Consider the following 24,674-nt stretch of genomic DNA (forward strand, 5'->3'; position numbering starts at 1 on the left):
GCAGTGTTCTTTCTGCATAAATTCCAGAGCCCTTACAGCAACTCATCCTCACCTCAGCATTGCTTAAGGGCTGGCATGTCTGCAGAAGTGAGGGGTGAGGTGCAGAGTCCCTAACCCAAGCACTGAAGATTATTGCTCAGAAAAAAACTGCAGGGAAAGTGCATATATTCACAGCACAGACATCTTTGTCCTTTCTACCATGGGCAACTGGGTGTTGCCTTGTATCTTCTCCCTCCACAGCTTCCCTTCTGTTAGTCCTTTAGTAACAGCAACAATGGAGAAAGTTAAAAATAAAAGCTATATAAGCAATGTAATAGGCATGCAATTGCATGTCTATTTTCTTTGAAAAAATGATGCTTTATTTCCTGCTCAATGGAAAATAGAGTTTGATGTTACAACTATTAGGTTTTGACTGAATGCAGAAATTTGACGGAAACAATGACATTTCCCCCGTATTTACTATTACCATATGTCACTGATTATATATTTAAGTTGCAAAAATGAGTTAAATTTCATGGCTTCCTCAAGCTAGATTCTCTTGGAATGGACTGTCTTTTGTTATTAACCAAAATGCTTGGAAAACAGTTTAAATCAAAACAGCAGACTTTTGGTATCATTTCAGGAGAAAACTGGTTATCACAAACCAAATGCTTAACACATCATCATCCAGAAGGCTGGGTAAAGCCTTGTAAAGCTGCAGCAACCATGGCCAGGACAGAGAAAGGGGGTTAACCGAACACCACAGACTTAGAGATGGAAAAAAGGAGAGAAAAAAAGAGGACACTGAAGCTCTCTTGCCTGGGGTCTTATTCCTTCTGCTTCTGAAGTTATCATATATCCCACATCACCGTGCTTATTTCACTCGCTCAAAGAAAGTATCTTCTCTAAGCTGGCTACAGAGCATTAGTGACAATCAGATTGCACATATGTTCCAGGAGAAGCCAGCCTTGTCCTTGCTAGATTTCCTCCAGCTTTCTGGGGAGTAAAAAAAAATCTGTCTTTTTTTTAGTCCTTCTGTTTCCCATCATGATTTGGATTGCTAACATTTCTATCCCCACTAGGAGTCCCTGGAGGCTCCTGGCCCTTTTCTAGAGGACCAGCAGACAGCAGAGCCCCTGAGCTCCCATCAACCAGGAAGGAAGTGAATTGCAACCTGCAGCCTCCCAGACTCTGATTTCAGACCTTAAAGTCAAGGTGATATAAAGACACTTTAGGAGACTCCCCATGTCCATGCTTCCCACTTTCTCCAGGTCCTGGCTGGACCTGTACAGCTGGGAGAGGACAACGGTGACTAGAGAAGTCACCACTGGCAGGTTTGTGGATATTGCAGGCTGTGACACAAGCTGCAGAGAGACCTCAGTGGTGGCAGACATAGTGTAAAGCAGAACCTGGTGAGTGGGAATCAGGTTGTCATTCCTAACTGAAGAGTTAGGGAAGAACAGGTAAGAGAAGCAGGGTTCAGCATAAGAGAAGAAGGACAGCTATGCTGTGCTTGCTGAAGGACTCACCAGGCAGGATACAGCCAGGACAGGCTTCAGTGAGAACATTGCAAATTCATGTCATACTTTGCCAAAGACTCAATCAATTGAGCATGTGCTAAAGCTTAGTTTGTTTTCTCTTATTTGGAGCTTTGGAAGATATTTCCTATCTTGACTCATTGAACACACTCCAACCACACACCTGCAACTTCTGGAGTGCATCCTCTCAGCAAGAGGCTGGCTAGCACGTCATCACTTATGCAGGGCAAATCCTACTGAAAGCACATCAGACCACAGCTTTCACACCAGTTTACTTTTACATGTAGCACATGTAAGCTAACATCTGGAAAGAACACAACTATGTCCTGATCGAGATGGAGCTCATAGTAACAGATGGTGTTTGATACTGCAGGACCAGAGAGGCACTACCTTAAACTGAGCATTATTTCTCTTCTGAATTTTTACACCCTCTGGCCACATCTTTTTCTGAGTGGAGCCACTGTCACTATGGCTTCACAGTCCCCTCAAGACCAAATGCAAGCTCAACCAGCAGGTCAGTGCCTAGTCCTAACATCCAGGTGATTTTGCTCCCATTGAGGCACGTCAGAGCATGAAGCAGGGTGCTGATGCAACCATTATATTGTACATCAGTACAACACGAGGTTAGCAGTGCCCTGAACCAGCCAGTGCCCCCAGTGCAAACTTTCTCTCCAGGCACACAGTAGCTCTGCCTGCAGGCACGCAAGCAGCACCGGTAGTTAGCAACCTAACAAGCAACATCTGCTGCCTATTTGAGGGCAAAGGATGGAAAAGCCAGCAAAGAGTAGCCTACAGTGCCAGCTCTTCAAGACTGAGCTTTTCATACTAAAGGAAAAGCATTCAGAAGAGAAAATCCAGCATTCAAACGAACGTTGCTGTGACTCTGGAAGATACAAGATGTGACCAACCGCCTCTGCAGCTTTACACAGTTACTGTCCCCGACTTTTTTTGCCACAGCTTTATTTTGCCAGTAAAAGTGCGGAGAGAGATTGCCACCTTGTGGTTCTTCCTCCTGCAGTGCCATGTTTTTTTCCCCACTTGTTCCAGGCTAGACCAGTGGTTTACTAACCACTGTCCAAGGATCTCTAGTGACAAGGGTACTGGACAATAATACTTTCCAAATACTTAATTAACTAAAAAAAGCGCGCCTGTAATTCACAGTCTTCAGTTCCTATACTGAGAAACTTACCACTAAAAAACCTTCCAGGAACCTAACTTGCAAGTTGATAAATATGAGTGACTACTGGCATGGGTACACAGCTCCCGAACAGCAATACAAAACGCTATGGCAGTGATGTACAAAACCAGACCGTCTTTACAATACTCTCGGCACCAAGAAATCTGCGAGAAATTCAGGGCTGATGACAGCCTGCCATTGCTAGAATATGCAATGATCTCAGGCAGTAGCTCCAACAAGGTCCTAATAAGGAAGGAGCAGCCATGTGCTCATCCCCACCACCTTGCAGATAGGAAGGCAGAAGCAGGCTGTGCTGGTCCCCAGTCACTCCGGGCACTGCTTAGGGCAGCCCGTGAGATCTGTCCCTCAGGCAGTATAACCTGGGGCAAGGTCTGCACAAGTAGGTTATCAGTGGGCTCCACCATCAATCATGCCCAGGTAGAGCACCAGGCAATATTTCCCCAGCAGTACTGAAGGGGAGTTAGAAAGCAGAAGATCAGCAAGAGCTTGTGAGGCAGCACACAACACCTGTGAACACCCAGTGAATTTATCACATTTGGAAAAAAATTAGCTGCCTCCCCCAGAGAGAGAGAGAGAGAGAGAGACAAGAGTCTCCTAACACAGAAAGGAGCACAGATCCCCCTGGTAGCTTTTCATGCCTGTCTGCCTGCTGACATACTGACACAGAAAGTGACCTATTTTCATGGGAGGAATAATGAGTGAATAATCAGAGTTTTTCGGGCACTTCTTTGCCTCCACGACATTTTCTAGCTTCCCGCTTTGCCACTACTGAGCCTGTTGCAGTTGTAAGCAACTGTTTTCCAGTTCCCCAGCCTCGTTTCAAGGTTGTCGTGAATGTTGGTCCGGGGAAGACACAAAAGTTTCAACAGTCCCTCAGTGCATTATTGAGCACATGCTTCTGAAGCTGATAAACCCTAGCAACATTCCCCATCAGGTCTAGACATGAGAATAAACGTAGTTACAGTGTGGTACTTTTGTTTCTTAGAAAGACTGCAAATCTAATGACTACCCACCCCCCCGTAAAAAAAACCCAACCAACCAACCAACCAAAAAAACCCCCAAACAAACAAAAAGATTAAACCACTCCCAACGGAAGAAGGGAAATTAATTTTAACTGAAAAGCTGAAGAGTAGGGCCTCAGCAGGTAACAGAGGGAGGCTTACTGCAAATTCCAGCAGCAGAGACTGCTGGCAGAAGCCCCCTGAGCAAACCCCGGCCGCACAGTGCAGGGGAGGCGCAGGCCCCACACCGCACCCCGCAGGCAGTGTACCCAGGATGACACCGGGAGCCAGAGCGGCCGCGGGTGGCTGGGGCAGAGCTGGCTGCTCGGGCCCGCAGCCCACTTTGGCTGCCAGGGCCGGGCGCTGACCGGTATTACCGGGAACGGGCTCCGGGGTAGATCCGCCAGCGTCTCGCCAGATGCGGAGAGAGCGCGCGGTGCCGCCCGCCGGGGGGACGCTCCCGCACGGGCCGTGCGGGGCGGGTGGGCGAACTCCTCGGTCCCGTGCGTAGCGTCCCGGTTGGCGGCCCCGCTCCGCCGGCCCCTCCCGCCGGGGCGCCGCAGGCCGGTCCCGGTCGCACGTGGCGCAGCGGCCGCCCGCCCCCCGGCCCACGTGTGCCGCCGTGCCGTGCCGTGCCGTGCCGGCTCCCCGCTGCAGTCCCGGGGCGGCGGGCGGGCGCTGCGGTGTCGGCACAGCGGCATGGCGGCGGCGGGCCCGGGGCGCGGCGGCGGCGGCGGCGGCTGGGGCCGGAGCCGGAGCGCCGTGCTGCTGCTCTTCTTCTCGCTGTCGCCGCGGCCACCGGCCGGGGCCGCCTGGCTGCTGGGGCTGCGGCCCGAGGACACGACGCCGGGCCGGGTGTCTCTGGAGGGCGGCGCGGTGCAGGCGGCGGAGGGCAGCCGCTTCCTCCTGCGCCTCTACTTCCAGCCGCCGCCCGAGGGCAACGGCAGCCGCGGGCCGGCAGGGGAGCGGGAGCCGCGGCTGGTCTTCATCGAAGAGGCGGCGGCAGGGAGCACGGCGACGCGGGGCCCGGCGGAGCGGTGCCGGGAGCGCAGCGCCTGGGCCTCGGACGTGGAGGTGGTGGGGCCGCTGCGCTCGGGCGGCGCGGCGGGCTCGGCGCTGGCCGAGGTGCGGGTGCGGGAGCCGCGCAAGGGCGAGGCGGCGGCGGCGCCGGGCGGGCGGCTCTTCTCGCTGTGCGCCTGGGACGGGCGGGCCTGGGCGCACCACGGTGCGGCGGGCGGCTTCTTGCTGCGGGTGCGGCCGGCCGCCCCGCCGCTGGGCACTTGGCTGCTGCCCCTGCCCGAGGCGGGCTGGCTGCGGGCGCTGGGCGCCCTACTGCTGCTGGGGCTGTCGGCGCTGTTCAGCGGGCTGCGCCTCTCGCTGCTCTCGCTGGACCCGCTGGAGCTCCGCGTCCTGCGCAACAGCGGCTCGGCCGCCGAGCGGGAGCAGGCGCGGCGGGTGCAGGCGGTGCGCGGCGGCGGCGGCACCTACCTGCTCTGCACGCTGCTGCTGGGGCAGGCGGGGGCCAACGCGGCGCTGGCCGGCTGGCTCTGCGCCTCGCTGCCCGGCGGCGGGCCGGCGCCGGCCGGCGGCGGGCCACGGGGAGCGCCCTGGCTGCCGGTGCTGCTATGCACCGCCGCCGTCTTCCTGGGCGGCGAGGTGCTGCCCTACTCGGTGTGCTCGCGGCACGGGCTGGCCATCGCCTCCCGCACGCTCTGCCTCACCCGGCTGCTGATGCTGGCCGCCTTCCCCGTCTGCTACCCGCTCAGCCGGTTGCTGGACTGGGCGCTGCGGCAGGAGCTTAGTGTCTTCTCTACGCGGGAGCGGCTGCTGGAGACGCTGCGCGCCGCTGGCCCCCACGGCGACCTGGTGCGGGAGGAGTTGGCCATGGTGCAGGGCGCGCTGGAGCTACGCACCAAGGTGGTGGAGGATGTGCTGACACCGCTGGCCGACTGCTTCATGCTCCGGGCCGATGCCGTACTGGACTTCGCCACCGTCTCTGAGATCCTCCGCTCTGGCTACACCCGCATCCCAGTCTATGAGGGTGACCGGCGCGACAACATTGTCGACCTACTCTTTGTCAAAGACCTGGCCTTTGTCGACCCTGATGACTGCACTCCCCTGCAGACTGTCACCCGCTTCTACCGTCGCCCGCTCCACTGCGTCTTCAACGACACGCGCCTCGACACGCTGCTTGAGGAGTTCAAGAAGGGTGAGGCCGCCGGGCCGCGCCACCCCCCGCGGGCTTCCCCTGCACCCCTCTGCACCCCCAATGATTTCCAGGTCAGCAGCCCCGCATGGCCTCCCGGCAGGATGTGGCAGGTACCAGGGATGCTGGGGAATTGGTCCCTGCATGTGCTGGTGTGTCAATGACCCTGGTGTCACCTGGTGGAACACCCCCAGGTGAATTGAGGGCCAGCAGTGCCCTTGATGTACCTGTGATGTTATGAAGACTGTAAGAGCCTTTGGCCTCACAGGTTGCTGGCTTGGCAGGTGAGGCTGTCCCCCAGGGGCTGATGTGTCTGCAGTGGCCTGGCAGCATGGGCATGTACCTGCCTTGCAGTGTTGCCCAGACAGCATTTGCTGCTCTGTTCTGTGCAAAGGAGTTTATGACAGGAAATCGCATCTCATTACTCAGCTTTCACATTTTCAGCTTAGCAGTCAGAAGGAGGTCTGTAAAGTGTTTCTATGCAAGTGGTTTAAAGGAAGAAGAAAAGATTAAGCCCTTAGAAAGAGCGGTACTTTTTTTGCAGCTGTGACAGCATTCATAATGCAGCAGCTGCCAGCAGCCCCAGAGATGCTGAGAGCTGTATTTCATTAACCATACCTTGAGAATACGCACAGCATGTGTTTTTCCCTCCCACTGGGAATTGTGTTTTGCCGCGTGTTACTCACTACTTCATACTGTGGTGAGTGAGTCTAAGAAATGGCTGCAGCAGTGCCACACTGCATTATGTAATGCGGGAGGGCAGCGCTTGGCTCCTGGGCTGCCTGGCGCCGCTCTGCCGCAGGCAGAGCTGATCATGTGGGAAAGGCCAACCTGGTCCACTCTAGTAACAGAGAAAGCCTCTCTGTGAGTCATCTCCATGCTCGTTTTTAGAGGTGGGAGGAGGAGAAGATAGGACATTTCTCAGTGCACCAGGAATGTGCTCATCAGATCCATGCAGGTCAGCATCTTCTCCAGAGATGTTCAGCTGTGTCCCCACTACCACTCAGGATCTCAGGCAGAGGAGTTCTGTGTGGCACCACCTGCCCTCTCTGCCCCTCAGCAGGACTAGAGACTCCCAATGGTGAAAATCAGAAAACTCCCGGGTTTTATACAAGACCGTTAGCAAAAGCATTGAGGTTGTTCTCTGGGTTCAACCTTGGTGAGCTGCAGTAGTCCATGCCTGCACCCTTCCCCCCATGCCAGTTGTCTCTCGTCTTCCTAATTCCTTGTGTGCTTTGCATCTCCTTCCTAACTGTGTTTTCCTGCAACAGCACTGAAGTTCACCTGAAGTCTCTTCTACCTCTCTCTTGCCTAGAGATGTCAGATGATTTTGGCATTCTCTCCCTTGGTCAGGCTCCCCTGCAATTTATCTGATTTACTTTGATACACTTCCCCTTCCAAATTTGTTCTACAGCCTGGTACCCTATGGATGAATAGAACCTATAAAAATGGACTTGTGGTTGCTTAGTTCCCTGCCCTTTTCTTGCTGTCCTCTCTGCCCTCCTTAAACAGAGCTGTTCTGTGTGTGCTGCTCCCTGAGCTCACGGGTATGGTAACAAGCCTTGCTGCCTGCCCTGCACTTTCATATGCTGGTCTTCATCTGAGATGAAAATTATCCATCCTTCTTTTAACTTTGCTCCATTAAACTCTTGGCATATCACTTCAGGTTCTTCCTCCTTTATATCTGTCTGCCACTGTGGCCTTCTGGGGTGTTTTGCTACAGTCCCTGTTTAGAGCTCTCCCTAAACCCTTTTTCTGTTCCCACCTCACTTCTCCTTGTCTTTTCTGAACTACAAGGCTGAAAAGCCTTGCTTTTGGTCTTAGTATCTAACTTAGCATAGTGTTTAGCAACTCCAGCTCTTCCCCCAAATGTTCTTCTTCCCAAGGGTTGATGTTTTCTTCTGATTCATCTTTCCCCTATTTGTAGGCACGTGGTCACCCCTGAGTTTGCAAATAGTCACCCCTCAGCCCAGCCCTGAGCCCTCCTAAACTCTCTTTTCCCAGTTCCAAATACAGGTTCTTGTGCTGGCTCCCACACTGCGACAGATGTTAGCTCCCAGCTGCCTTCAGCCCCATCCACTGTTGCATCAGCCCTGTTCACTTGACTATTTAATTTCTAAAATAAAGATTTCCCGTTTGTAATTAAGAATCTTTATCACTGTCTCCTTTTCTGTGTCCATTTGAATTACGGTGAAGTATCTTGTTTGATCCAATCGAGGTTTCTTTCCATGGCCAGGTCTTCTGAGACACCTCCACTAATTAGAAAGTAGGCTGATTGCTTGCTGGCTCAGCGAGTGTTTAATGAAGGCATTCATCACTTCACACCTCCAAGGTGCCTGCAGGACAGCAAATGCTCCCACTGATAAGGCCCAGTCTCTTTTTAGGAAATTAAAGTCTCTGGTAAGGATGGCCATTCATAACCACCTCCAGGTCCTTATGTCCCTCACAAGCCTTTAGAAAAGCCAGCTTTTCTTTCCTTTTCCCATGATTAACTCAAACAGTTTTTGTACTGTACCCTTTCTTTTTGTTATTGTAATATTTATACAAAATACCTACAACATTTTATATCCTTCTTTCCCAGATAACAATGTGTGCTTCTGATCTGTTTCACTAATGATTAATGTTCTGCCACATACGCTATACCCATAATGTCATTTTTTTGCATAATGTATAAGTAACACAATTTCACTGCCAGAGCTCCTTGCCACAGTACACAAACATTTGTTCTTTCTTACTGAAAATGTCAAGGGATTATTAAATACAGCACTTTGGGACTCTTGCTCACACCTCCGACAGCACTTTCATTTTCTGTTTCCTCCTACTCACTGCTATCATACTATTGTCCTTGTTTACCTGAGGCATTTCTTTTCTCTTGCTGTTCTGTCCCAGCTATGAAGATAATCAGCTTTTTTTCCTCTTTGGTCTTTTATAGCAGGGTGTGAGGGGAAGCTTTCCTTCATTTGCTTCTAGGTATGCTCACACTAACCTCGTTTGAGTGCAGTTCCATTAAAATGCATTGGTGTTTACCTTGATTTTAATTCACAGATGTGTCACAAACTGCCTCTCCCCCAGCAGGACCTTGTGTAGAAGGGATTACCTTCCACAGACCTGTGGCATCAGCTTTCCATTCAATTGAACATTTAAATTGTATGAAATAGTAGCACACACTCAGTAGCACCAAGGGAGCCACTGGCCCAGTGTGGTTACAATGCCCAAGAGCAGCTGTGAGCCTCTGGTTAACAAAACCTGGCCCCTGCTCCATCACAGTAGAACTGGTCAAACTCTTCACCTCTGCCTTTTCACAACCCTGCTGCCACAGCCATTGTTTGATTTGTCTTTCAGCAGTAAGTCCTGCAGAGAGGTGGTTAAATTGGGGGTCCCGACTGGAACTGGGAAAAACCCAGTGAAGACTCCAAACAGCAGCAGAGGGGCCTGCAAGAGAACAGTTTAGACTTCAACCCACAGCCTGAATGAGGAGGGCAGCTGCAAAAACCGTTTAGAGAAACAACATTAGAGCAGCTGAGACAGGTTCAGCTGAAGGAAGCAAATACTTGTGCTGCAATATGGTTTTGAGTTCACCTTCTCAGCAAAAAGAACTCAGAAATAATGAGGGCTGGACACCCAATTTGCCATCTTTTCAGGGAAACTAGATGGGGTCTTTTATAGAAGGCATACTTTGTTGTGCAGCAACATGGCAAAATGTGTCCTCCCTTCACTAGAAATGAGAAAATACATACCAGTACAGTAATTTTGCCACCTGTAGTCTGGTGAAAGAAGATGAAAATACTGAAGGAGTGAAAAAATTGGGAGACAATTTCTTGGCAATTTGTATTGGTACACCTTGGAGTACCTGGCTTTATTCTGGGCTCCCAGGAGAAAATACCTAATACACCAAAAAAATAACTGCACCATATTTAGCAAGCTAAAGCAATGTAGGGAGGCAGATGAGCTTCCTGCAGGATAAACTTCACCTAGGGAGTGTGGAGCTATGAGGAAAGGTTTGTGCATTTATTCAGTGTGAAATGTTGTGGGTGATACAATCTGTTTCTGCTCCTTTCTTGAAGATTACCAAGCAATGCATGTTGCAGCTCCAGTCCAGTGATATAACTCCTCATGGGAACCTCTTCTGTGAGGTCCACCTCCTTGTTTTGTAGCGCCACTGGGAAGTCAGTCTTGTCCCTTTCTCAGGTTGTTTATGGGTTTTGTTGACTGATTACCTGGAGGAGCCTCTACACAGCAGTGGCACCTTTCAGCAAGTAACTTTCCTCTGTCAGAGGAACAGTAGAAATTTGTTCTTAATGTTCATTTTCCTGCAGCAGGGCAGAGGCTGAGCTGCAACTCAAATTAGACTTCTGTGGCTTGGCATCTTTTAAGAGTTACTAAAAATAAATTCTCCAAACCTCAAACTTTCAGGCTTAGCAGGGAAAACAGCCTGTCCTGCAGAGGACAGCTCTGCCCTAGGGTCTGTCTTTACATTTCAAAATGCTCCACCGTCTCTATTAGACTTCTGCAAATTGGAGAAGGTGCTTACATTTGCCAGGAATTGAGGTTAATACCATTTCAGATGCTTTTTGTACCATCTTTCTGAGCCCGCAGGCATTGCAAGCACACAGTGTTGCTTCAAATTTAACTCAGCCTTCAAGAGATTTCTGCAAGCGTTATAGTCACTCTGCTGGGCATCTTGATGAGCTGAAGCAATGACCTCCCAAGGCAGTTGTATGGGTTAAGGAGCCAGTTTTGCCCAGGAAGTACCACCTACACTTCCCCTGGAATGTGGTTGCTGGGCTGAGAGCAAGTGAGTTGCTGATAGACAAAAAAATGGTCTCAGTGTCTCATGCTGCAATTCTGCCTGAAACATACTGTGCTTTTCCTGCTAAACTGTGCTAATGTTACTGTGTAAACCCTGGGCTACTCTATCCCACCCCAAAAATCCCAGGATCAGGCCTGCTCTGGGCAGGCATTCAGCAAAGCAAGAGGGGAACCAAGTCCTCGGGGGAGAGGGCACCCTGCCGCACATTTCCCTCTTTGCAGCTGTCAAAGGCACCTTCATACTGAGCTGATGGGTACCCAGGAGGTCAGAACCCTGTTGCACAACAGATGGAAGATGAGGTTCCATGTCCCCTCTAATCATCTCCTTACTCTCCTGATCTGCTTCGTCAATGGAAATAGATCAGCTATTTCAAATATTCCATCTTTTTACAGTCTTCCTTAGGATTAGGAAAAGCACAAAAGGAGAGTATGAGAAAGGCTACAGACAGATGTAAGCAGGTGAAGTTTCTGTCTCTGAGAAAGGTCTGGGTTAGGTTAGGATTTACAGTTTTTCCTTCACGTAGCTCTTATTCCTGTAGAGCTGGGTGACCCTGCAGCCCTCTTGGTTATTTCCCCCCTGCTTAGGTGTAGATGTGCATCTCCTCTAGATACAATGTGTGGTTTCACCTTGGCTGCAGAGTCGTGGTAACACAAGAGCACACTCACACACATTTTCAGTTCAAGTTGTTCAAATCAGGGTCCCTACTTTCTCCAGATGCAGGCCAGCAAGAGGGCACGGAGATGCTGCCAGCCCCTGTGGAGAGCTCTGAAGAAAAGCACACAGAAAATAGATTTCAGTTACATCATGGTTGTTTCACAAATCAACCTTATTTAAAAATTGCTTTTTTTTTTTTTTTGCCTTCCATTTTGTGCTGTAAATGGTTCACGGTTTGTGCCTGTACCTTTGGTCTCCTAATAACAGCTTCAGATCTTACCATAAAATTCATGAAAATGAATTTCATGCTCAGGATGTTCATCCCGTGGAACGAGAGACAAGGCTAAAGCATCTTTAACATTCCTGTGGCAGGGTACCTACATAAAAAAAATGATGAAGAATTAGTCTGGGCTAAATTTGAACCCAACAGCACTTTCTTTCCCAGAAGCCAAGGCATTTCCCTGTGTTCAGACCCTGTTCTCTCATTGGGGAAGGTGATTTGAGGTGGATCTATGAGCCCAAGCTCATTTAGGTACCTATGAAAAACAAGGGTCCTAAAAATGGGCATAAAAGCTTTGGATATCTGTTCAGATGCTTGCTCCATCTGGAAGCTCTCAGCTGTTTATATTAGCTCTGTAATTTAGCATTTTGAGGCATTAACTTTCCACTGAAGCTGTTGTTTGAAAAGAGCAGATTTCATGTAGCTCATAAAGAATTTAGTGCAGTTATATCCCATGCTGAGCAGACACTTAATCACCTATAGACTTCCTGTGCGAGAGCAGTCCTGAGGAGGCCTGTGGAGCTGCTCGCACAAGGAAAGTTAATTGCCCATTTGTTCTTGCATTTGCCAAACCAAGGCTTTGATTCTCAAGTGTTTCACTGTGCTTTCCTGCATCAGCGATAGCCCTGTAAAGTTCATATGTGACAGCTTGCTAGTGGGGAAGCAGCTCACCCTTATAATTCATCTCATTTGAGCTAGCAAGCAGTGGTTACAATAGGACGGGTTTTGGAATCAGTTTTACAGATCTTAAAGCTGTTTTCGATCAAGTTTGGGGGTTTGTTTAAATGATTCATCTCCCTCTGTTGTGCTCCCACTGAGGTTGACCTGCTGGATAGTGGCTGCAGAGGCAAATGTGACCCCTATGGCATCCCCAGATCTGTCCCTGTGCCACCCTCCCTGAGACATTGCTTCCATCTCATTGCCCAGGTTCTGCCCTTGTACATGCTCTAAAGGCCACTGCTTTTCCTCCTGTTCAAGTGTAGCAGCTCCCAGGGCTGGGCAGAGGGATATAGCTGAGCTTGGCAGCATTGCCCAGGAGTGAACAAGCCACGTGAACAAGCCACGACTCTACAGCCAGGGCACCCACAAACCCTCCACCAAAATTCATGGGGTCGCTTAAAAAAGCTGATGGAAGGAGCTACAGAACCCAGTCAGGTCAGGGGGGTGGGGCACAACTTTGCAAATGATCTCATGTCGCTCAGGTGGAAAATCGGAGCAAGTCAGCCCTTTCCCAGAGGGGACCAGCTGAGAGCAGCACTCGCTTGAAAGGACCAGGACTGGCTGGCATTCAGGGCTTTTTGTGACATGGATACCAGCTGGCCAGGCATGGGCTGGGATCAGCTCTCTCAGTATGGGCAGGAGCAACCACACAGAACTGCAACAATTTTCCATTGTTGGGTACCTGCTCCATTTCTGATGTGGGTGTTAGCCTGGAATCATGATCCTGGGGGTTTGGAGTGTGAATACAAGTGTTTATTTTCTGTGAAAATAAAGAACTCTTGAGTGCTCTAACAGCCCTACTGACTCTGCCCCCAGTGCAGTGAAACCATGGCTCTCCTTCCAGGCTAACAGTGCTGGGTTATTTCTAAATAATCTCATTTGCAGCTACATGAACATGGAGCTGGAATCACATTTCTAGTGTAAATTGCAGTGTCGATGTAGGTGTTTGGCCAAAAAAAGAATTGCCTACATCACTCTCTGACTGCCTTTAAGTAGCACCTAAGCTTTTGGTAAGGGCTTGGTGGTTTTGAGTTGCATGTAAATGTCATTAACAGCAAGCTCTCGGCCAAAAGAAATAACTTTTTCCCTCTCCTCGTTCACCCAAGGACTTGTAGGAGACCAGATGGCCCCGGTGTTTGGGAGCAGAGTTTGGCAAAGGAGACCTTTTCAAAAGCTGGACTTTGCTAAGATGAAACGTAGCTGTTGCTGCTGTCTTGCAGCCAGCTCCTCTTTTTTCTTTTTAAGTGCTGTGTTGCTTTATTACCCACTGAACAGATAAGATGCGCAAACCTATGTACGAAAGGAGTGAAATAGCCCAGTCCAAAGGACGTGCTGAATTTTCAGTGCCCCAAGGCTGTTGATTTGGTTTTTTAAAGTGCATCTCAGTGCTACTTGCTGCAATGTTATGTTCTCATTTCTAAATCTGTAGCCGTGGGAGGCAGTGAGCTGCTCTCTGAAATCTTGCAATAAAAGCTTGGTATGAGGAGGAGGGAATTTATACTGTGGAAAATGCCCAAGATTTGCTGTGAGAAATGTATAGTGCTGATCTTCAGCTGAGAAATGTCGTCTGCTCGTCTCAGATCCAGGGCAGGGTTATTTGAAGGTCACATGATCCCCAGCAAGAGCTGTCTGTGGGACTGCCACGATGCTCGGGCTGTGCTCGTCCCTGCACCTCTGCAGGGACGAGCCGGGAGGCGCTGCGGGTAAGGAAGGAGCTGCACACCAGGCAGGAGCCCATCCTGTCACACCTTTGTGCATGAATACTGTTCACATCCCTTGTCGGGAGCAGCGGGAGAGCTTGCTGGGACGGGTTTAGGGGAGAAGCGGAGGCAGAGGCAGCTGCATAGCAGAGGGAACCTGCCCCCGTTTTGGGTGACCATTGCTGCTCAAGGAGCTCAGCTCTGAGCCCATCGCAAAAATAAGGTGTTTACAGCTTTCCAGAGGTCGTTGCAGGACTTTTGGTTTAGTGCAGGCATTGCAACAGGAGATCGCCGGGATGCAGAGCAAACAGAGGAAGGAGAGGTTTTTGGCTGTGGTGCCAATGAGGGTGTTTTTAAGTAAAACTAGAGGTTCAGAATCTGTGTGCGCTGCTGAGCAGCGTAGGAGCCACACGGGCAGTAAGAAACCCAGTGCTGTTCATTGGCAGGTCCAAGAATACATTGGAGCTAGAAACCCCGAAGTTGTTTGTGGCTTGGAAATTGGGTTCTGGTCAAGATGCTGAGCAGGAGTGTAAATCAGAGCAGCCAGTAAAGGAAGGGAGACGCTGAAAAAGTCAAAACAGCTTACAGAGAGCTGGACATGCAAAAACAAATAGAAATGTTTCAAGTATGCCAAAACCAAGAAACTTGAGAATGTGTCAGCAGAGCTGCCAGCTTACAAGGGACAAGTGAGGGAAGCTGAAACTGTGATCCAAGAACACTGGAACTTCCAAGCAGGAGTCACTGTCATTGTAGATGAAGGTCCTGGTCCCACTCTGCTTGTTTAAGGTAACATAGAGAAGATGCTGTCAAGGGCAGGGCTTGGAGAAGAATTTCAGGTGCAAGCTGATGGCTTGAAAAGTGTTCAGTGTCTGCATCCAGATGGTTCACCCAAGAGTTCTGCAGGACCTGGACTGAAAGCTGCAAACAAACATACATGTTTCTGCATAAAAACCAGCTGCTGTTTCAAGAAGATGGAGGTTTTGCCCATATTTTAAGAAAAATCTTAGGATTGGTCTAGACAGTGATGGATAGAAAGATGAGGGGGAGCTGTTCATGGCAATTTAATAGGAGAGATAATTAGCCACAGAATAAGAAAACACCAGGGGGATAAGGGAAATCAGTAGAGCCAAGGACACATGCACATTTCTGTGTTGGAGAACACTGTCTTATTGCTCTGTTAAGAGTTGTCTCATGCCAATGAAGCTGAGGGTAAGGAGGAGCTGGTATAATGTACACTTCATTCCTGCACAGGAGGCTGTCAAAGAGCTGAACAGAGTGACTCACAGCCTGGGTAATGAAAGAAGGTGGCCCCAAAAAAGAGCCTACATCTACAAATCCCTCTGGACAGCAGCTGCCCTGTTAGGCTGGGCTGTGTGTCCAGCCCTTCTCCTTGGGTTAGCACACTTGGGGTGGCTTTGGATGACAGTGTCTGCCTCACACCAAACCCTGCCCACCACACTGGGGACCCCTCTCAGGATCACCGGGATCGGTGTCTCACTGCCACTCTGCTTTTCCCCTGCAGGAAAGTCCCACCTGGCCATCGTGCAGCGGGTGAACAATGAAGGGGAAGGAGACCCATTCTACGAGGTGATGGGCATTGTCACCCTGGAAGATGTCATTGAGGAGATCATCAAGTCCGAGATCCTGGATGAGACGGATCTGTACAGTTAGTGTCCCAGAGCAGCTACTGCGGTTGCAGGAGCCAGGGTGGGAGCCTGCACAGACAGACAGACATGTGGGTAGGAAACAGGCCAGAGTAAATTGTGGTCCTTCCCCAGAGTAATTTGCTGTCATGATGGGAAAGACAAGAATGGTGGGGAGATGCTGGTCAGGTGTCAGGGAGTCTTGAATGCTCAAGATAGAGAAGTAGAGAAGCAGCTGGTGCCTGGGCAGGGCCTGACCTAGGAACATCTGTATTGGGCATGAAATGTCTTGGGGTGGTTCCCAAGCTCATTTGCAACTCTGGTGATGGATGCAGCCAGGACAACCCAGGACTTGTTCCTGAGGAATAAGTGTGTTTCACGATCCTGCTCCCTGCCCAGGGAGCTGCTCCCAAGGTGGATGCACAGCATGGTTTATGTGCCCCACTGCTCCATCTGCTCCTCCACAGCAGCCCTGTCATAGGGTGCAGCAAGACATGCCTGTCCCTACGTGTGCATGTGCCATGGGGCCCTGCAGCTGCAGCAGCTTTGTGGCTGCTGCAGGTGAGTGACCGCTCTGCTCTGCCTGCAGCTGACAATCGGAAGAAGGAGCGGGTTCCCCACCGGGGACGCAAGCCCCAGGATTTCTCCATCTTCAGGCTCTCAGAGAGTGAGATGAAGGTGAAGATCTCTCCGCAGCTCCTCCTGGCTACCCATCGGTTCATGGCAACAGGTACACCTGCCCTTGTGCAATCCCTGCAGCACCAGCTCCCCAGGGCATCCCTAAGCCATTCCTGGCTCAGACTCCCCTCCACTGAGCAACTTCCACCTACAACCTGGACATCCCACTGCCCTACCAGTGTGGGTCTGCATTCAGCTCCCCTCTGGGCAGCGGGTGCTTAGGCTGCAGGTGTGGGGCCGTGCAGCTCAGAGGATGAGAGGTTCCTGGCAGCCGCGGACCTGCTGAGCATGGCATTTGTGTATTGCCTCCCCTCTAGAAGTGGAGCCTTTCAAGTCCCCCTACCTCTCTGAGAAGATCCTGCTGCGGCTCTTGAAACACCCCAATGTCATCCAGGAGCTCAAGTATGACCGAAAGAACAAGAAGGCAGCGGAGCATTACCTCTACCAGCGCAACCGCCCCGTCGACTACTTTGTCCTCATCCTGCAGGTACCTGGGGCAGCAGCAAGCAGAGGGTGGCAGGGGGTGGCCCTGTTTTTTGCTTGCCACCTTGTTCTGGGCTGCTTCTGTCAGCAAAGATGCCCATCCTCTTGTATGGGATGGCAGAGGACCCTGCAGCCCTGGGTGGGTCAGGAGCTTGGGGTGCCTGTCTGAGAGGGTTTTCCTCCTCCTTCCAGGGAAAAGTGCAGGTGGAGGTCGGCAAGGAAGGACTGCGGTTTGAGAATGGGGCATTCACCTACTATGGTGTCCCTGCCATCATGGCTGTTGTCTCCTCAGGTGAGGCTTCTATGGGCTCCCTCTGGCCCTGCCTTTTCTTCAGCAGCATCCATGGAGGCTAAGCCAGCTGGTGCCAGGAGGAGGGGCTGGCCATAGGATGGGGTGGCCCTGCTTCAGGGCATGGGGCAAGCCAGAGCCCTTCCTCTGCTATTCCCACACCTCCAACTGTTGTTGTTTCAGAAAACGATGTGCGAAAAATGGGAAGCCTGGCAGGATCCTCCTTCCTATGTAAGTATTTTGGGACAGGCTGAGGCCCTAAAACCTCTCTGCAGCACCAGCTGGCTGGAGGAGTGATGGCTTTTCTCCCCATGCAAAACTGCTCAGACTCTGTGCTGAGGTCACCCTTTAAAGAGGTAGACAGAGAAACAGCATGCTGAGGGGCTGATGCAGCAAAGGCCCCACAGAGTGACTTGGAGGTCCCTTGGAGGTCCCTTTGATATCCTTTTGAAATTTCCACCATGTTCCAGGTCTCTGCCAGTAGGTCCCAGCACGGCTGGCACTGCAGGGGGCAGTGCCCACAGGTGGGTGTTATGTTCATTCTAGGTCTCAACATAACACCTCTAGACCCATTTGCCTTCCTGAGGCTCAGGGCACAACCTGAACACGGGCCCTGCATTGGGCTGCTCGGGAATTGCAGAGATGGGCTGATTTACCTGTGAGCTGTTTGCACGTAGGGGTGGAAGTTAGCCAAGTAGATACTCCAGTGCCAATGTATTCCCTGCCTGCAGACCTGATGGGTTAAGAAGCAGATCCCCTGCTTGCAGGAGTTAAGAGGGAGCTCTGATTAGGGGAGACTGGCAGGTACCCCCTTCTTTGCTATAACCCCTGCAGATGTTTAGTCCCTGGTGGCTCAGGAGCAGGTGGAGGTGCTGCCCAATCCCAGTCTGTCACATCCCTCATCCAAACCCCAGATGCTGCAGTCAGATCTGCAGTGCTGATGGTGAGCCGAGACGCTCTACCTGCCTAATCAAAACAGGGACCTACTAAATTCAATCTTCAGAGAGGTGTAAAGAGGAATGTCATCAAGAGAACAGGGAGAGTCTCTTGGGGCAGGTGACTCACCCCGGTGGGTCCCAGTCTTTCTGCAGCTCTAGGGTTCATCTGCTGCTTGCTCTGCCTCTGTGCCAAAGGCTGGCTCATGGACTGATGGATTAACCCCTCAGTGCGCATTCCTGCTCCTCCGTGTGTCCACAGTGCACTCGGTTTGGACAGAGGGAATCAGTGACGTGGCCCATTTCTGCCAGGTGTTGCTGGGTGGCCCAATGTCCTGTATCCTAGGTGACAGTCCTCAGGGCCCCGCCGGGCTCAGGCAGTGAGTGCTGCCCACGGTCCTTGGGCCAGGCAGGGCAGAAGCCACGGTGGGAGCTGTGTCAGAACAGCCATGCATGTCTGCAGTGCCTCCTGCCGGGACACTGCTGCTCAGGGCTCCTTCGCTCCCAGTGCTCACGCATGACGCTGTCATGAGGTGTTTTCTGCCACGCAGCCATTCCTGCCTGCAGTGGGACACGTGCAGTGTCCCAGCCCTGGCCAGCAAGGGAGCAGGCTAGGAGGCAGAGGTGACAGGGCATCTCCCTTGTCAGGCTGGTGTCCTCTTTCCTCCTTGAAGGAAAGCCCAGAAGAAATGAGTGTGAGTAGAGTATCACAGCTGAGAATTCAGACATTAACCTAGAGCATTTAACAGTTTGTTATTAATTAACTGTTGTTATGCAACTGTTTTATCACCAGCTGATCCTTGGCATTGGTGCTGTGCGGTGACAAATGCTGTGGGAGGGTCAGGCAGTGGGAGTGCGGAGTCAATGCTAGTGGTTACCAAATTGTCCTTTGCTCCCTTCTGGACAAGGTCATTCTGGGCAGTGCTTCATGCTGTTGTCTTTTTTATTTGCAGAAGGTTTTGATTCAGGGGAGGACATGGAACAGGAATTCCTGGCGGAGCAGCAGGGAGATTAGAAAAGGGGACTGCAGGGCAAATTTCCTGGGGGTTTTATGTTTGAATCAATTTTAAAATGTTAATCACATAGGCAGCAGATAGTTCCTAGAGTGTTGCAGCTGTGCTGAGGACAGAGTGGCTGGAGGTAGGGCAGGACACCTTGGGCAGGAGGGCTGGCAGCTGGGGGAATCATGGCAATGGCTGGAGGAAGGGGCTGGCAGCCAGCAGGCTTGCGTCTCCCAGAACTGTCGAGGTGGGCAATGGCAGTGGTGAAAGCAGAGACTGGGAAGTGTTAAGGAGTACATCACTCACCCTTGTGTGTTGGTCTCTCCGTGCTCCCCCATCCCCTGTGGCATGGCCCAGGAATGCTGTGGAGGGCAGCAATCACCTGGAGGGGGAATGGCCTGCCCTAGAAATTGTCACTGCTGCTGTAACCCATGGCAATAAAACACGGAAAGTGAGTGTCTATGATTTACCTTCTCTGTGGCGATGGGTCAGGCAGCCCCAGATGCAGAGTCCTGGCTTCTTGCGGTTCCTGCAGGGATCAGCCCCCAGTGCATAGCTCTTCTCAGCATCACCCTAAGGCTGTTGAGACCTAGGACCTTGCAAGGAACTGCAGGCAGCCTGACATGAATCCTTTTGCTTTGCATCACCTTGAAGAGCTTCTGCCAGCCCCTGCCTGCAGCTGTGGGGCTGGGGCAGTGGCTTTTGCAGAGCACATTCCTTCTTTGCTATGTGCCTGCACACCCAGAAGCATCCCAGATGCCAAGTGCAGTGATTTAGCTTCCACCCATTTCCCAGGTGGCATTAGCTGACCACCAAGTCCCCTCTTCTGGCAATGGCTGGTGAAGAGCTAGAGCAAACTGCCAGCACTTAACCCATGGGGGAAAAGATGCTTTCTACCTATGCCAGGGCCCTAGGAAGTTGTGTGGCTCTGCAGACAGGCCTGGCAGGAGCAGGTCCTCCCTGCCAGCCTCACCTCCCCTTACCTCATCACAGAGCAACCTGCTGATTTACAGCTTTCAAGTCTGTGTTCCTGCTGGTGGCCCAGGACTGGCGAGCACCTCCCCAGAGCAGAAGCAGGAGGGTGTTGAAGGGGTGAGAAGGGATGCTGGAGACAGCAATGGGAGCTCAGCCCAGGACTGCTGGCACATGATTCTTTTTCTCATTCTTCCTTTTGGTCTGTATCCCACCCTCACCTCCATCCCTCACCTTTCCCCCGGGTCCCCTCCCTCCTTCTCCCTCCCTCTCTCTGCAGTGCCTGTCTCAGTGTCCCGTACTTTCGCCTTCAGCAGAGGGGACTCCCTGGCTGGCTCTCCAGGTAACAGGGTGTGGCTTTGGCCAGGGACCTCTGCATGTGGCAGGCTCTTTCCAGCACCCTGTCCCCATTGCCTCAAGCCCCCTCAACCCTGCATGCTGAGCAGTACCCCACGGCACCCCTGGGCAGCCCCTCACTGGTTGGAGCATTGGTGGCAGACTGGGGACAGCAGTCCTGCCACAGCCTCCCCAGTATGATGCAAATCCCAGGAAGAATGGGATGGGGACAAGGGGGAGCCATGGACAGCTTGGGCTTGCTTTGGTGTGCACTTCCTGTAATTTCCTGCACTTAGCACTTGGGGTTTTGACTTGCTGCTTTTGGTGACAGTGACCTGCAGCACTGCATGCCTGGTGCCCTACCCCCCTTGCTTTCTCGTGATCCGGGTAATAGAAGGGCATTTTAGCAGCAGAGCAAAGTCAGCAGATGTCACCCGTGCAAGGAACAAGCTGCCTTTGTTCCCTAATAAATCACTGACTAGACAAAATCCATCATACTGTGTGTCAGAGGCCATCAGTCAACGTGAGTGACAGGCCAGCTTGCCATGGCAGCCTCTCCTCCTGATCTGTCATAGTCGGGGTGAACAGGAGCATGCCCTTGAGACACATTGCACAAATACTCACAGGCTGCCGGCTGCAACCAGGGGAGCTGTGCCAAATGCAGTGCAAAGGCCAGCATTAACAGGAGAGCTGTCAGTGACAGGCAGGCAGCAGCCCTAGCCCCTGCTGCTGGCACCACGTCAGAGTCCTGCCTGGTCCCTTCGGTTTGTGTGGGGCTGACATGGCACAGTCTCCACACCAGCGTGCACTGAGGAGGACCAGCTGCAGGTCCCCCTCAGGGCCCCTGCCAGCCCCGTGTCCTGGGGAATGCCGCTGGAGGTGACTGGTCCACCTTGGCCCTACACTGGCACTGGAAACACAAGCAACACCTCGAGCAAGAGTGAGTGTTTGCCTCTCTGCTGTCCCCTCCTGCAGTGAACAGGTCACCGTCGCGCTGCAGTGGCCTCAACCGCTCCGAGTCCCCCAACCGGGAGGACTATGGAGGCAGCAGCACGCAGCTCCACAGCAGCAGCAACAACATCTACACGCCCGACTACTCCGTGCACATCCTCTGTGACGTGCAGTTTGTCAAGGTATGGGCAGGGCTGGCAGGGACTGTCCCACCCTGGCCACCCCTGTCCGGGTGCCCTCTTGCCCTACTGTGCCCCAGGAGCCTGGTGGGTGCCCAGTGGGTGCTGGGGAGTCTTGCACTTACTCCTGCTGTCTGGAGGTTTGGTTGGAGCCACCAAGTCTCCGAGAGGTCCCGGTGGGGCTTGGTGCCCACTGAGCTGGGTGCACGTCTGTGTGCCCAGGTGACCCGGCAGCAGTACCACAACGCGCTGGTGGCCAGCCGCATGGACAGCTCACCCCAGTCCCCTGACATGGAGGCCTTCGACAGGGATTCAACCAAGGCCTCGACTGCGCGGGGAACCCCACAGACACCCAAGGAGGACCCCGCCACCCTCCTGAATGAGAGGAACAGCATCATGTGTGAGTCACGCAGCAGCATTCTTTCCCTGCCACAGGCCAACACTGCATGTCCCCTGGGGGGTCTGTGCTGGGACCCTCCGGCATGATGCACACACCAGCTCTGGGATGCAGTTGCACATGGAGTGGGGTTCGTGGGCATTTGCACACACACACCTGTGGATGCCTGCACTTGCACACAGCTGCCAGCGTGCAGGCACGTAATTCCTCATTGCCATGCGCTCGTGTCTCCCGGGGTCCCTGGCAGTGGGACCTGCTGCCATGGCTGGCATCCTGCCACATCCTGCCCCAGGGCACGGCACCTCCCTGCCCTGCTGTCACGCCTGCCCTGTGTCCCTGCAGGCAGCCGCCCCGAGGGGCTGCGCAGTCCCAGCGAGTCAGTGTTCCTTCGCATGGAGGGCATCCCCTTCATCCAGGAGGAGCTGGCTGACAACGAGGAGAACAGCAAGCGGCAGAGTGAGTCTGGCCGGGGGGCACACACGCCTGACCCCGGGGGTGGCGAGGCCATGGTGCCCTGAGGCGCTGCAGCCACGCTGGGCTTTTGCAGGCAGTGAGTGCTGCGGGACCGTCCTGGAAGCAGAGTCCCCGGGTAGAGAGGCCAGGACCAACTCATCACCGAGCAGCTCTGAGGAGGCACTGGGCAAGAGGCTGCTGAGATCCCTCAGTGAGTGACTGACCCGGGGAAGGCACACCCAGGGGAGAGCTCTGCCTCGGCACTCCACTGCCTGTGTCAGCTGCTCCCCAGCTCTGTCGTGGGGACACCCTGCATGGGGCTGGCATGGAACAGGGGGCAACCTATTTCCCTGTCAGTACCTCAGCAGCTGGCAAAACTGCACCTACGGCTAGCTCAGGAAGAGCCAGCCACTAGGTCCTGGCCCAAGCCTATGCACCCCTGCCCTGAGTGCCCTTGCTGCTGCAGGTGGGCGCAAGCGGCAGACATCATTGGAAGGTGAGAAGTCACCAGAGGAAAGCTCCAATCTCGCCCCATTAATCACCTGAGCAGCAGCGTGGCCAGAGCACAGTGCTGGAGGCCCATGCAGACTGGAGGTAGGAACCTGCCTCTTGGTGTAACACTCCTTCCCCAGCAAGTGGGAGGTCACTCATTTTATCATTTTAAATAGTGTAAAATCAAGTTGCAGGCAGCAAAGCCAAATGGTGTGGTTTGGAGCCCGTGCAGGTGTGTGTGTTGCTGGGGGCTGGAGCAGGGTCAAGGGATATGGAGCAGGGTCTGCTCTTAACAGCAGACTGGATGTCAGAGATTGGAGTGAGACCGTGGCTCATGTTTTCACTAGAAACCTGCGTCTGCACCAGTATACCCCTGAGAGTGGCTAGGAAAGGTGCTGTAGGTTTGAGCAGCAGCAGGTCAGGGAGGACAAGTTCTGGCCACCTGCACCAGGCTGTGCTTGTGTCTTCCAGGTCTGCAGCATGGGGGTCTCCTGCCGTGAGGCTCATGTCCAGCAGCAGGAGGTCTGCACTCGCTCGCTGCCTGTCCACCCGCTCGTGCCGCCCCTCCCTGCAGGACTTGTGCAGAGCCCCATCTCCAGGCGAGAAAGGATGTACCCCTGGCACGGCTGAACCACCCAGGCAGCCTGGACCAGCTAGCTGGAGTCCGAGAGCCCTTGCCCAGCTGCTCCCTGATGGCATCTGGTATCAAGGAAGAGGTGGAAAAAGGAAAGGTGAAAAAGTGTCTGTCACGGCATCCCTGCAGGCAGTGCAGGGAGGGGCAGCCCAACCCAGAACTGCCCTTTAACATCATTTACCATCCCTATCCCAGCGAGGCCCGGAGCCCAGCAGTGCTGGGTGCTGCACAGATGTGGTCTCCACCACGAGGAGAATGTGCTATTTGGGGGGTGCCGCACGCAGCTCAGGCCCCAGCGCACGTTTGTGCCGTGCCTGGCGACACACCCGCTTGCAGCGCCTCGCTCACGCTGACCATCGACACAGCCCAGCACTCCCGAAGCCCTGCTAGGCACAGGGCAAGGAGCCCCGCTCACCCCCGAGTGCAGCCCCCTCCCTGGGGAGGGGCCTCTCCATGCTGCATTGGACCATCTTGCTCCCCACACACACCTGCTGGTGTGAGGAAGGCTTGCACCAAGACTTCGGTGTGGTACAGACCAGTGAGTAGTTTTTGTAGAGGCTCAATGCAATGGGGATATCAACATTAAAAGTGATTTTTCCCTGAGTGATGCCCTCTCTGTGTCCATGGGTGTAGGGAAGGATGCTAACCTCTCCCACCAGGCCAGGCTGCCCTCCTACCCATGGCCAGAAGTGGCTGGAGTACAGGACTCGGCCTAACTGAAGGAAGCAAGAGAACAGATCAGCAAGTGCTGCCCAATTTCCTGCCATGAAGCTGGAGAGCACTTGGCAAGCAGAGCGATAAGCCACAGTAGTGCTGACAAGGACTGGGGGAAAAGCAGGAGTTATTATCAGGCCATTGCAAACACAACAGTGGGATATACGTGCTGGAGTACAGCCTGACAGATAACAACAGAAATCTCATAGTCTACCCATGCTGATAAAACTTCAGCTGGAATAACTGCAGCCCTATCTGGGCACTGCCCTTCTAAGGAAACACACAGCAATTGAAAAGTGGACAGAGGAAAGCAAAGGCTGGAAAACAACCTACCCCAAAGGCTGAAGGAAATAGAGTCACTTAATCTTAACTGGTGAAGGATGTGAAGGGGAGAGAGGAAGTTTTCAAATACATAAAAAGCTGTTGTACAG

At 52.8% G+C, this 24,674-nt stretch overlaps 1 protein-coding gene across 4 annotated transcripts; it reads left to right on the top strand.

Annotated features, from left to right (window-relative positions):
* The first annotated feature begins 4,415 nt into the window (after window positions 1–4,415).
* CNNM1 (cyclin and CBS domain divalent metal cation transport mediator 1) lies at window positions 4,416–24,132 on the top strand. Of its 4 annotated transcripts, XM_048311678.1 has the most exons (13): window positions 4,416–5,925; window positions 15,609–15,752; window positions 16,319–16,459; window positions 16,725–16,894; window positions 17,083–17,182; window positions 17,363–17,410; window positions 20,368–20,430; window positions 21,399–21,556; window positions 21,776–21,953; window positions 22,293–22,406; window positions 22,498–22,614; window positions 22,870–22,997; window positions 23,367–24,132. In XM_048311678.1, exons 1-12 carry the CDS (start codon window positions 4,416–4,418, stop codon window positions 22,947–22,949), a joined length of 2,823 nt encoding a protein of 940 aa, XP_048167635.1. In that variant the 3' UTR covers window positions 22,950–22,997; window positions 23,367–24,132. The 4 variants fall into 4 exon arrangements, with proteins under 4 accessions (XP_048167635.1, XP_048167636.1, XP_048167638.1 ...); XM_048311679.1 differs by lacking the exon at window positions 23,367–24,132 and having other exon boundaries at window positions 22,502–22,614; window positions 22,870–22,979; XM_048311681.1 differs by lacking the exons at window positions 22,293–22,406; window positions 22,498–22,614.
* Window positions 24,133–24,674: the final 542 nt, after the last annotated feature.

The sequence above is a fragment of the Corvus hawaiiensis genome, chromosome 8, assembly GCF_020740725.1.
Source record: "Corvus hawaiiensis isolate bCorHaw1 chromosome 8, bCorHaw1.pri.cur, whole genome shotgun sequence".
NCBI classification, from domain to species: domain Eukaryota; kingdom Metazoa; phylum Chordata; class Aves; order Passeriformes; family Corvidae; genus Corvus; species Corvus hawaiiensis.